Raw genomic sequence first — 13,373 nt, 5'->3', positions numbered from 1 at the left:
AAGGGAGAAAACCAGAGAAAGAAAGAGAGAGAGGCTTATGATAAAAGAGATGACGTTGGGGAATGGCAAGAGATACCCAATCAACAATAAGGAAAGAGTGAAGAGAATAAGAGAGAGAAAAAGAAGTAGACATGGAGATAGAAAGGATAGTAGGTAATAGGCAGGGCTAATGATTAAAAATCCAAGTAATTCAGAGGCCAAGATTTTTTTTGTTAGAACCCTACAGCCAACTATTACCGTACTTCAATGTCTGCAGCTTGAACAAAATTCTGTTGCCAAAGTGTTCCTTCGGGCATTCAGGCACCGGTCGTATTTCCACAGCATCTTCCTACAACCAAATTAGTATTTAGTTAGATCTTGTGAGTAGCAGAAATAATTCAAGGACTGAAAGACAACAGGTCATAAGACAGTTGAAAAACAAGACTTGGTGTTTCACTCATGTTTCTTTCTAGAGTATTGGTATCAGAATAAGAGACCTTATAGTAGAGCAGTAGTAAAGACAGAACACCATCAGGAACCTTGCAAACTTATACAGACAAGATCAAATATGGTCATATTCATTTTTATTTTAAGCTACATGGGGAAATATACTCCTTGCCTCATTGAACCTGTAGTATGATCCTTAATATCTTGCCTGTTTAATTTGCCTTGAGTGGTGAGGGTTGGTAGCCTTTCCCCAGCTTGGTCTGTCCTTCCTTTGTTTTGCTTTTTTATTGTTGTTGTTTTTGGTTGAGACTTTGCTTGGGGGGGAATCTGGGGGGGGGAGGCCCTATGCATTGTCCCTTAGGGCTCATCAGAGTCCAGGGCCCTGAGTGTCCAACTTTCGCTTTGATCTTGTTCAGGCTTCCTCAGTTACGTGGGTTGGGATGCTTGCTTCTTTTTTTTTACCACCATATTATTGGTTACTCTTTCCTTATGCTTGCTGCATTTTTCTTCTGTCATCTCTTGTGCTTGGTTCTTCCGACAGCTCACTATTCATTTGTATATTCTGGTTTATCTTGTTATCGGAAAGTGGGGTGTTGGAAGAGGGTGGGGATGGGATATTGGGACCGGGGGATACATGCTGTATAGTTCCTGAACAAATGTTATTTTTTTTTACTGTGTTCATTATCTATTTTTTTTGGCTTGTTCAATAAAAATTGTTTCAAAGTAAGCTACATGGGAAACCTTGTGCTCTTTAAGAAAAATAGCTTATGAAACAACTGGAAACTCACTGGGCTAAGTGTATACCCCTCAATGGCAACTACGTTGTTTAACATGCTTTTTTATCAAACTTTTCAAACCACCCTCGTATATAGGGTGATTGGGTGGAAAAGAGATTTAGGTGAGGAATTATCAGCACAGCAATGGGCGTAAATTTATGAGAGGATCTATTTGGGAATACTGTTTTGTTGGAGAATGACATCACTGGTACCTTACTCCAGAGAGGCTGAGCAACATGTATCCTGGAAGATCTAAGTTCTGTTGGAGAGAGAGAGGGTGTAGCATGCCTAGTACTGTACTTTTAAACCTATTTGGTGGTATTGCTATTCTATATTATAGAATTTTAATTTGTAATGAAATGTTAAATTTGATCCTTATATGAGAGTTACTCAAGTGTGTATCTTTAAGTTTTAAATGAGTTTATTTGCTACACTTGTTGTAACATACGAAAATGAATAAAGAATTTAAAAAAAACAAAAACAAAAAAAAACCTATTTGGTGGAACTATGCAGTAGTTCAAAGGGGTTTGGGTTTTTTTTTTTTTTTTTGGAGGGAGGTAATGCAAAAATGTTGTTTGATATATTGGGAATTTTGATTTTTGTTTCTTTGAAGAATTTGTTTTCTTGAAGAGATGGCTGTGGATCAGGAGAGATTTTTAAAAGCAGCTTTGGCTTCACTGCAACTAGCATTAGCTTGTTGTTGGAATATAGTGTGAGTGCCAGACTGCAAAATGTTGTTTAAGAGTCTGTGGACTGTTTTTTTTCTTAGCAAATTAAAGGCCTTAGGACATGATGCACTAGGATCTTTTTACTGTTGCTGGTCAACCTTTGAGCAGTGGGCTTGTGCTCAGTGTTGAGTGAATGACTAGGGCCTGTATTCTATTCATAGCTGTAATTTTATTAATGGATGCATGGCATTGATGGGGAGGAAATATATTTGCACATATATCTTGCATATGTTCCTTTCATGGAGGAGAGAGGATGGTTGGGGGGGGAAGGTAAGGGGAATTCTGCTAGCTTTTAGAAGTTAATTTTGTGTTGGCCTGTTGTTTATATATATTAAAATAAATTTTAAAGAATTTAAAATCATTAACTTACACATGTGTTCCAACCACATTTAGGCATTAGCACTTACCTCTAAAGCTGGATGAATTGCAGGTGCTTAAAAGATAGATGCATCAACAACAAAGATACATACCTGTAACAAGTGTTCTCTGAGGACAGCAAGCATATATTCTCACATATAGGTGATGTCATCTACAGAACCCGGTGTGGACACTGCCAAGTGTACTGTCACTTAAAACTTTTGAGGTAATGCCCTCACGCCCAACGTTGACGTGTGGGACCCGCAATACAATGAAAAAGCTAAGAAGCCAACTAGGGGAAGTGAGCAAGTTGTGAGAATATATGCCTGCTGTCTTTGGAGAACATCTGCTACAGGCATTATATTCTCACTTGTGGGACTCTCTAGCTGTCGGAGTCATGACTCTAGAAGAACTTAAGTAATCTGAAAAGGTTGGAGGGAAAGTTGGCACTGGGTTCCATGGATGATGTCACCCTAAACAGGTTGAAAAGGTGACGGCAAAAGCTAGAAGGATGCTAGGGTGCATAGGCAGAGGTATTTTCAGTAGGAAAAAGGAGGTATTGATGTCCCTCTTTAAGACTCTGGTGAGACCTCATTTAGAATACTATGTACAATTCTGGAGCCCGCACCTTAAAAAAAATATAAACAAGATGGAGTCGGTCCAGAGGAAGGCTATTAAAATGATGCCTGGTCTTCATTATAAGGCATATGGGGACAGACTTATAGATCTCAATATGTATACTTTGGAAGAAAAGCAGGAGAGGGAAGATATGATAGAGATGTTTAAATACCTATGTGGCATAAATGCACATGAGGCGGAACTGCGGCAGGTATGCAAGAATGGAAGTGTGGTGGTGATGGGAGACTTCAACTACCCTGGGATAGACTGGAGTATCGGGCACTCAAGTTGCGAGAGAGAGACCAAATTCCTGGAAGCCACGAGGGACTGCTTCCTGGAACAGCTGGTCATGGAACCTACACGAGGAGAAGCTACTCTTGATCTAATCTTCAGTGGACTGGAGGGACCTGCAAAGGAAGTAGCGGTATTAGACCCACTGGGAAACAGCGATCACAACATGATCCAGTGCAGACTAGAACTGGGATCATCCAGGGTGAAAAGAACCACAACAACAGCGCTCAACTTCAGAAAAGGGAATTATGATGCAATGAGGAAAATGGTGGGGAAGAAACTCAACGGCAGCACAAGGAAGGTAGAGTCCGTAGAAAGCGCCTGGACCCTGCTCAAGCGTACGGTGCACGAAGCACAGAACCTGTACGTCCCCAGGTTCAGAAAAGAGTGCAAGAAAAATCGAATAAAGAACCCAGCATGGATAACGGCAGCTGTAAAAAAGGCGATCAGTAACAAGAAAGCATCGTTCAAAAAATGGAAACAGGATCAAACGCAGGCCAACCAAAAGGAACACAAGGAAAGCCAGAAGGAGTGCCACCGAGTGGTTAGGAGAGCAAAGAGGGAATATGAAGAGAGACTAGCGGGAGAGGCAAAAAATTTCAAATCATTCTTCAGGTACGTAAAGGGGAAGCAACCAGCGAGGGAGGAAGTGGGGCCCTTGGATGATGGGGATAGAAAGGGAGTAGTGAGGGAGGAAAAAGAAATAGCTGACAAGTTAAATGACTTCTTTACGTCGGTCTTCACGAGGGAGGACACATCCAACATTCCGGAACCAGAGGAAATAGAAAATGGAGATCAAGATAACAAGCTGGTCAAATTAGAGGTGAGCCAGGAGGATGTCCTCAGGCAGATAGACAAGCTAAAGAGCGACAAGTCGCCAGGTCCGGATAGCATTCACCCAAGGGTGCTCAAGGAATTAAGGAATGAAATAGCAGAGACACTCCAGCAAATATGCAACCTATCCCTAAAAACTGGAGAGATCCCGGAGGACTGGAAAATAGCTAATGTCACGCCCATCTTCAAGAAGGGTTCGAGGGGCGACCCGGGAAACTATAGGCCGGTAAGCCTCACATCGGTCCCGGGAAAGATGATGGAGGCACTGATTAAGGACAGCATCTGTGACCATATCGAAAAAAATGGACAGCTAAGGTCGAGCCAGCATGGGTTCTGCAAGGGTAGGTCGTGCCTCACAAACCTGTTGTACTTCTTTGAGGGGGTAAACAACCAGGTGGACAAAGGAGAACCCATAGACATAATTTACCTAGACTTCCAGAAAGCCTTCGATAAGGTACCACATGAGCGGTTGCTCAGGAAGCTATGGAACCATGGGGTACACGGGGAGGTCCACCGATGGATCAAAAACTGGCTGGCAGACAGGAAGCAGAGGGTTGGTGTAAAGGGCCATTACTCGGACTGGCAAGGGGTCACGAGCGGGGTTCCTCAAGGATCGGTGCTGGGACCGCTCCTGTTTAACATATTCATTGACGACCTGGAGGCGGGAACAAAATGCGAGGTCATCAAATTTGCAGATGACACCAAACTATTCAGCAAGGTTGAAACCACGGTTGACTGCGAAAATCTCCAAAGGGATCTTACGACATTGGAAGAATGGGCGAAAAAGTGGCAAATGAGCTTCAATGTAGGGAAATGCAAGGTCATGCATATAGGGAGAAGGAACCCGATGTTCACTTACAAAATGGGGGGATCAATGCTAGGGGTCAGTAATCTGGAAAGAGACTTGGGAGTGATGGTAGACACGACATTGAAGGCGTCGGCACAATGCGCCACAGCCTCCAGGAAAGCAAACCAAATGTTAGGTATCATTAAGAAGGGTATCTCGACCAGAACGAAGGAAGTCATCCTGCCACTGTACCGGGCTATGGTGCGCCCGCATCTGGAATACTGTGTACAGTACTGGTCACCGTACCTCAAAAAGGACATGGCAATGCTTGAGAGAGTCCAGAGAAGAGCAACTAAACTGATTAAGGGTATGGAAAACCTTACATACACTGACAGACTGAAGAAGCTGGGGCTGTTCTCCCTGGAAAAGCGGAGACTCAGAGGAGATATGATAGAGACCTTCAAGATCCTGAGGGGCATCGAAAAGGTTGACAAAGACAGATTTTTCAATTTGAAAGAAACCACAAGAACAAGGGGTCACTCGATGAAATTGAAGGGGGACAGGTTTAAAACAAACGCAAGGAAGTACTTTTTCACACAGAGGGTGGTGGACACATGGAACACCCTTCCGGAGGCCGTGATAAGGAATAGCACAGTACAGGGTTTCAAGGATGACCTGGATAGGTTCCTGGAAGACAAAGGGATTGAGGGGTACAGATAAGAGCAGTGGAAGGTTTAGAGATAACTGTAGAGGTAGGCAATAAAATTAGTCAGGGACCGCTGACCAGGCAATATGCCTGATGGGCCGCCGCGTGAGCGGACCGCTGGGCTGGATGGACCTCTGGTCTGCCCCGGCGGAGGCGACTACTTATGTACTTATGTACTTATGTACTTATTTGAAAGGAAAGTTTAGAATGAGGGGCATAGGATGATGGTGAAAGGGCATAGATAAAGAAGTAACCTCAGAAAATACTTTTTCACAGAAAGGAGGGTGAATGTTTGGAACGCCCTTCTGGTGGAGGTGGTGGAGACAAAAAGTGTATCTGAATTTATGAAAGCTTGGACAAGTGCATTGGATCTCTCAGGGAGAGGAGGGGATAGTAGATGGCATGATTAAGCAGAGTAGATAGAAAAATGAAGGCAGATTAAGACCTATGTTACCCATTGATGTCTTTTATGGATTCATTATAGTTGTCTTTTCCTTTATTTCTGTTGGTATAATACACTCACACCCGGAGGGAAGGCGGGAGGGGGGTATTTCTTTTGTATGGTTCTACTCCCTTATGAAAAAGTTGGTTGGGTGGTGGTGGGGGGTTAATGTTATATGGATTCTGATTGATTATAAGTGCATATATGATTATTATTATTTGTATAGATATTGTATTGCATTTTTGATAGCTTTAGAAACTCAATAAAGATATTTTAAAAAGACCTATGTTTCTACTTTCTCATCTGCTTTTCTTTCAGGCTATCTGCACTGATCATATTCCATATGTGGCTCCTTTTTTACTGGTCCTGGAGCTGCAACGTGACCCTCTTTATGGGTTTTGGTCTCACCCATCCTTTCTGGCACAATTCTCTTGATGTATGAGCATTTTGTATTTTAAAGGAAAAGCTCCTCTTGTCTAGACAGATTCTAACAAAATCCTAAAACAAGTCACAATCAGATTATTTTGTCCTGCTTTTCAGAGAAAATTCCATCTATGAAGCATACATTTGTTTCATGGCCATCTGCAAGTCATAATTAGCAGGGGCACTGGAACTTCGTTTTGGTTGGAGTGGCCAAATAAACTATTCTCTGGTCAGACCCCCAAGCTCTTTAGTTACTGATGCTGTCTTGGTAGGGCCAAGCAGTGGCATAAATAGGGAGGATGGTGCCTGGGCAGTGGCGCCCAGCATCGCTGCGCCATGTGCCTCCCCCGTCATTGGCCCTCCTAACCCTCAATGCTCAAGTGCCTCCTCCCACCCCACACGTACCTCTTGAAATGTTCGCTGGCACAAGCGGCATCTTCCACTTGGCCTCGGCTCCCTTCTGACATCAAGTCCTGATCCCACGACCAGGAAGTGAAGTCAGAAGGGATCTGGGGCCAACATGAACAGCAGGTGGAAGATGCTGCTTGCGCTGGCAAACATTTCAAGAGGCACATAGGATACAAAATACTGCAATGAATGAATACCACTTTTTCCCCTTAAAAATACACGTCCAAGGTGGGGGAGGGGGGTGGTATTTTGGTTTTCTTATGAGTGCAAATTGAATATAGGAGAGGGAGGAATATGGAATATGAATTAAATTTTGATAGGTTATTAAGTGATGTATTTAAGTATGAAATGATGTTATATGTTGTTACACTTATTGTAAGTTTTAAAAATCAATAAAGAATTTTAAAAAAAAAAAAAAAAGAGGCACACAGGAGGGGTCAGAGAAGTGCCCCCACAAACACAGCGCCTGGGGATGCCCCTCCTTAGTACACCACTGGGCCATGGCCCCAAAGCCCATCCCATTCTGCTGCCTATAATGCATATACAGTACTCCCCCCGAAATTTGCGGGGGTTACATTCTTGGAGTGACCGCGAATGTTGAAAAACTGTGAATATCGGATGAGTACTGTAATCGTCAAAGAACAGAAGCAGGAGCTGGGACGGAACAGCGACAGGTGGGGGGGGGGGGGCGTGTGAACACAGACCCAACTAGTCTCCGTGACATTGCTGTTTCTGAAGGGGTTGAACATATCAGGCTAACATATGGTGGAGCTCTAGGATTAAGAGGGGCAACCCGGTTTTAAAGCAGTACTATAGTCCAGGGCCCTGATGTCTTGTTATACTTTGCTGGCGTTGGGGTCTCCTCCAGTGGGTGGGCTTGAGATATTTGCTATTTCCTTGTCTTGCACCTTGTTCTTTACTCAGAGTGATGATATATTTTCAAGGCATAAACTATCTGTTTTACTTTCGCCTTTCCTTGCCAGTTGTCTTTACAATGCTGGGGTGAGGGGTAGGGAACCCTGCATATGATTTTGCTATATTTCCTAGGTTTTCTTTTGTACATCTTCTCCTTCCTCTGTTTAGATTCCGCATTCATTGTTTCTTCTCTGTAACTTTTTGCTTTTGGGTCGGTGGGGGTGGGGGGGAAGGGGAGGGGTTGGGGTCAGGTATGGTCAGATACAAAAAACTTTTTTTGAACAGCTGTTTTATCTTCTGCTGTATTTTATGTTCATTTCTCTATTGTTCAATAAAACACATTTTCAATTAGCCCAGCTTCTTGGAATGGGGAAAACAACCCAAATAGAAACCAGCACTCAATCCCGCTCATTAGTTCAGAAAAAAAGTTGGTTACTAAGTGAGGGAAAAACGCGAATTACTGAGTCCACAAATTCGGAACCGCAAATTCACGAGGGTATACTGTACCAGATATTTCAAGTGGAAAAAGGCAGGACCACAAACTGCAGTGCATTAGAAGCTCAAAGATCAAGAATGGCCAAAATTTCCCTCCAGAGATGAAGTCATTTAGCAGCTCTGCAATTTTGGTGAGAACATATATAGCTAGGTGTTTCTGGCACACTAGGCAGAAATTCTGCAATAGCATCGAAACCTACCTCGTCCACTGCTGGGTAAAGGGCGAAGAGCTCAGCAAGGCGGTTAGCCCGGCGGGCTTCCTCATTCTGCTTTACAAAGTCCTCCGCACTAACATGCTGCAATAAGCGATCCAGATGGACATCAGGTTGCAGACCCCGCAGGTCTAAGTCACAAGAGGAGAGGGGCATTCTTCCAGATTCATTGCACAGGACTGTGAGTGGCCTGCAGCCCATCTGATTCACAGAAAACTGCATTAATTTATAAACCATGGAAGCATGCTAAAGCAATATCTCACCCTCATTCACCTGTTCCCAAGAATGTTAAACTAGTTTTCCAACTTAAACGCAAAATATAGTGGTGTCGCAAAGCTTAAAATATTGAAAATATTATAAAATTAACACACAAAAAAAATACACTTTACAAACAAAATATGCAAAAACTGCTGCTACAGATGTCACTGTGATTAATGAAAAAAAAAAAATCTACTAAAGATTCTACTACTACATTCTTCTGAGCTGAGAACTAGTCTTTTGCATACCACTGAATATTTACCCCGCAGTATAGATTATCACTGTCAATTTACTGTCATATCATTTTTATTTTTTTTTAAAATCTTTATTCCTTTTTATTTCTTTCAACAAGTGTACAGTATTATTACAATTAATTTACATAACACACTTGGCATTCTTAAATAATATTATTATACATGTTTTTATTCCCCCCACCTCCCACCCTTTTCCATATCAATAAAATATTCCTTCCAAATTTATATATAATTATACATCCCTTTTTGATAATACAATTAATCTGACATGAAATCTGTCCCTCCCCCATCCTTCTTCCTCAAACACTTTAAACATTTTACTATACCCAGTAATGCACAACAATAAATATCCCATCCTATTACATATATCTACTTATTTTTCATAACAACATATTTCCAATATTTTTCCCTCCCTATCCCTCCCATCCCATCCCATTTCTATATATTATCCCCTAAGGAAAAAGAATAAACTTTACTCCACACCTCTTGAAATCTTTTAAAATACCCCCTCTGTATCGCAAGAAATCTTTCCATCTTATACATATGACAAACTGAGTTCCACCAAAAATTACAATTCAATCTAGAACAGTCTTTCCAATTAGTTGTTATCTGTTGAATTCCCACTCCCGTAAGAATCAACAATAATTTATTGTTTGCTGCAGATATTTGGCATTTGGCCCTCATACACATTCCAAAAATCACTGTGTCATAGGATAAAGCCACATGACTCTCCATCGACATATTAACTTGATCCCATATTGATATCCAAAATGCCTGAATACATGGACAATAAAATAAAAGATGGTCTAGAGTGCCAACTTCAATTTTACAATGCCAGCATCTATTAGACTTAGAGCAATCTAATTTTTGTAATCTAGTAGGGGTCCAGAATGCTCTATGCAACAAAAAAAACCATGTTTGCCTAATAGATGCTGACATCGTACCTTTAATTCTCCAAGACCAAATACGTGGCCATTGAGATGCATTAATCTGATGCTTAATCTCAATGCTCCAAATATCTCTTAATCCATTTTTAGGCTTCTTATTCAAATAATTAGATATAATTTTATACCACTTTGCGGCCTGGTGACCCAGAAAATCTGCCTGGAAACATAAGAATTCTAAGCTGTAATGATCATTTAAAGATTTCCATTCAGGGAACCCCACCTGAATAGCCTGCTTCAATTGCAACCACTTATAATTTTGTTTTTTATTCAGACCATATTTATGTTGCAATTGTGAAAATTCAAGCATCTTACCATTATCAATTACTTCCGTTAATGATCTTATACCTGCATTAATCCAATCTTTCCAGACAACCTTAAACCCGCCTATTTGTATCTTGGAGTTTACCCAAATAGTCTGTTGTTTTGATTTTAAAATAGAATCAGTAGTTAATTTGTCTACAAACCTTAATGTTTTCCAAGTATCCATTAATACTCTATTGTCCTTACGTATTCTAGGCACTTTTATACCAAGCAAAAGATCAAGCCTAAGTGGAAAGATAAGTGATCTCTCCACCCTTAACCACTCTGGTAATTGTTCCAAAAGCTCTGGGAGGACCCAATACATACCTTGGCGCATGATATAGGCCTGATGATACCTATAAAAATTGGGAAAATTTACCCCACCCTCCTCAATTGGTCTTTGCAAAGACACTAAAGCCACTCTTGCAATTTTACCCAGCCAAATAAATTTAACCAGAATACTATTTAATTTTTTATAGAAAGACCCCTGAAAAAACACTGGTATCATTCCCAATTGATAGCAAACCACAGGCAAAATCATCATTTTTACAGTTTGTACTCTTCCCCACCAGGACAAATGTAAAGGATTCCATTGCTCACACAACTCTGTAACTTTTTGTAATAAAAATTTTTCATTTATTCTCATTGTCTCTTCAAGTGTTTTATTCAGCCAAATACCTAAGTACTTTATTCCATCCTCTTTCCATATAAAAGGGAAAGAATCAAGTATACCTTTTGTACAAATGCACATTTAAAGGTAAAATCTCTGATTTAGTCCAATTTATTTTGTATCCTGAGAATTTTCCAAATGTATCTATGACCTTCAGTAGACATGGGATTGTTGTTTCCGGATTCCTCAAATGAAGCAAGATGTCATCTGCATAAGCAGATACTTTATATTCCACTCCAGCACATGGAATACCCTGTATGTCCTTTGCCTGTCGAATAGCTAATAATAAGGGTTCAAGAACTATATCAAAGAGCAAAGGAGATAATGGACAACCTTGTCTAACTCCCCTCTGCAACTTAAAAGCATCCGAAAAATTATTATTTATATATAAGTTGGGGAGCTGTACAATGCTTGTATCATTTGTATAAATCCGGATCCAATACCAAACCATTCCATAGCTTGATACATGAAACTCCATTCTACACGATCAAAAGCCTTCTCAGCATCTAGTGAAACCGAAAAAGCCGGATCATTAATTTGTTTTGTTAAATAATACATCTGAAATGCCAGTCTAGTATTATTAGAAGAGTGTCTTTGAGCAACAAATCCAGTTTGATTCATTCCTATTATATGCGGAAGAGCTTTAGCCAATCTTAATGCTAAAATCTTAGCTAATAATTTACCATCTACATTTATTAAAGATATAGGCCTGTAGTTTGAAACCAATGTTGGATCTTTATTTGGCTTTGGCAAAACAATAGTTAAAGATTCTGCCATAGTGCCTGATATACAACCTTTATTCAGTTGATCCTGATATAATTTTAATAAATACGGTAGTAGGGAAATTTGAAATTCTTTATAAAACTCTACTGTAAATCCATCTCCACCTGAAGCGGTCCCAACTCTAAGGGATTTCAATGCCATTTGTAACTCTTTTAATGATATAGGTTTATCTAAACTTCTTTTTATATGATCAGGAACCTTACGACCTTCAACTAAACTCAAAAAATCCATCCCATCTTTCTCTTTATTTAAATAAGACTCCGAAGAATATAATGACTTATAATATTTTAAAAATTGTTTTAATATATTTCCAATTTGAGAATGAGAATTTCCTAACTCATCTTTAATTATGCTTATTTTCTCCTTCCTTTTCTTTTATTTTAAATAATTTGCCAATAATCTTCCAGCCTTATTTGCACTACCATAATACACCACCTGCTGAGCAAAAATATCTTTCCTTACTAACCCAGAGGAAATTTCATTATATTCACATTTTTTTTAAACAATATTTGAAATGTCTCCTGTTCCCATTTATTAACCAATTTTAATTCCAAATTCTTAATTTCTTTTTCCAAATTCACATATTGTTTTCTTAACAGTTTCTTTTTATATGCAGAATATGATATAATTTGTCCTCTCAAAGTTGCTTTGAAAGCATCCCATAAAATTCCAATCGAAATTTCCTCTAAATCATTAAGTCTAAAATATTCATATCATTTTTGAAATTGGTTAAGTTGGGCTGGCCTGGTAACTGTTGCTGTTTCACATGTGCAGACAACATTCACAGCTTTGGGAAATTGGGAAGCAGTCATCACATAAAGTGACACTCTATAGATTAGATTTCTGTCCCTCACTGTAGGATCTTGGAATTGTTACTCCGAGGACTGGATAAAAGAAAATCAGTGGTTTTGTCATTCGTGACTTCACAGCAAACATGATTTAGCAGAGGAGAGATAAAATATGGCTACCATCAGGGTAATACAGGAATTTAACAAGGAATGCTTTAAACCAGGGCTGTCCAACCTTTTGGCTTCCCAGGGCCGCATTGGCCAAAAAAATTGTTTCTGAGGCTGCGCAAACTCTGCAGCAAGACAGAGGATGGAACTGGCAAGATGGCAAACACCCAGGGGCAGCAGAGGAAAACACTGCATCGCCCTTGACTGGGGCCACACAAAATACTTCACAGGGCCACATGTGGCCTTGGGCCGAAGGTTGGACACTCTTGCTTTAAACATTGTGACATTTTTTGGTATTGTTGCTGTGTAAACCAGAGTTATAACTGTGTATTGTGCATGATATGCTGTATATTGGTTATTATGGTTTCATGGTTAATTAATAAAAAACATTTTAATATAAATGATGTGATATTTTAACTGAGGCAGAGTGACTATTGAAGCATGTTAATCATGCATACTTCTGACATATTATATAACACCCAAACAATAATATTACATGAAGAATATGAGAAAATACTTGCAGTAAAGTGTGGTAACTTGAGAAGATTTAACAAAATTTGGGAATCTTTGCTTAAATATTGTGATTAATATATTTTTGGTGCTTGTTAACATAATATTCTTACAGCATCTCATGACTAATGTTTTGTATCTATTGTTTTAATATTGTTCACTCATTTGTGTATATTATGCAAAAAAAAATTTTTTTTTTAAATTCTTTATTCATTTTTAGAACACCAATTGTGCACAAAAGAAGATGCATTTACATAAATTATTATCATTACAGCAC

The 13,373-nt window shown here is 39.8% G+C and overlaps 1 protein-coding gene across 5 annotated transcripts in view; it reads right to left on the bottom strand.

Moving 5' to 3' along the window:
* DOCK8 (dedicator of cytokinesis 8) overlaps positions 1–13,373 on the bottom strand; it is a 414,444-nt gene that overhangs the window by 287,396 nt on the left and 113,675 nt on the right. For all 5 annotated transcript variants that reach the window (XM_033924987.1, XM_033924968.1, XM_033924979.1 and 2 more), the window contains exons 6-7: positions 8,407–8,619; positions 243–328 (exon numbers count right to left, since the gene is read on the bottom strand). In XM_033924987.1, coding sequence (XP_033780878.1) covers positions 243–328; positions 8,407–8,619 — 299 coding nt within the window. The remainder of the gene's footprint in view (positions 1–242; positions 329–8,406; positions 8,620–13,373) is intronic.

The sequence above is a fragment of the Geotrypetes seraphini genome, chromosome 1 (assembly GCF_902459505.1).
Source record: "Geotrypetes seraphini chromosome 1, aGeoSer1.1, whole genome shotgun sequence".
NCBI lineage: Eukaryota > Metazoa > Chordata > Amphibia > Gymnophiona > Dermophiidae > Geotrypetes > Geotrypetes seraphini.
This window is presented reverse-complemented; position numbering and strand designations above follow the sequence as displayed.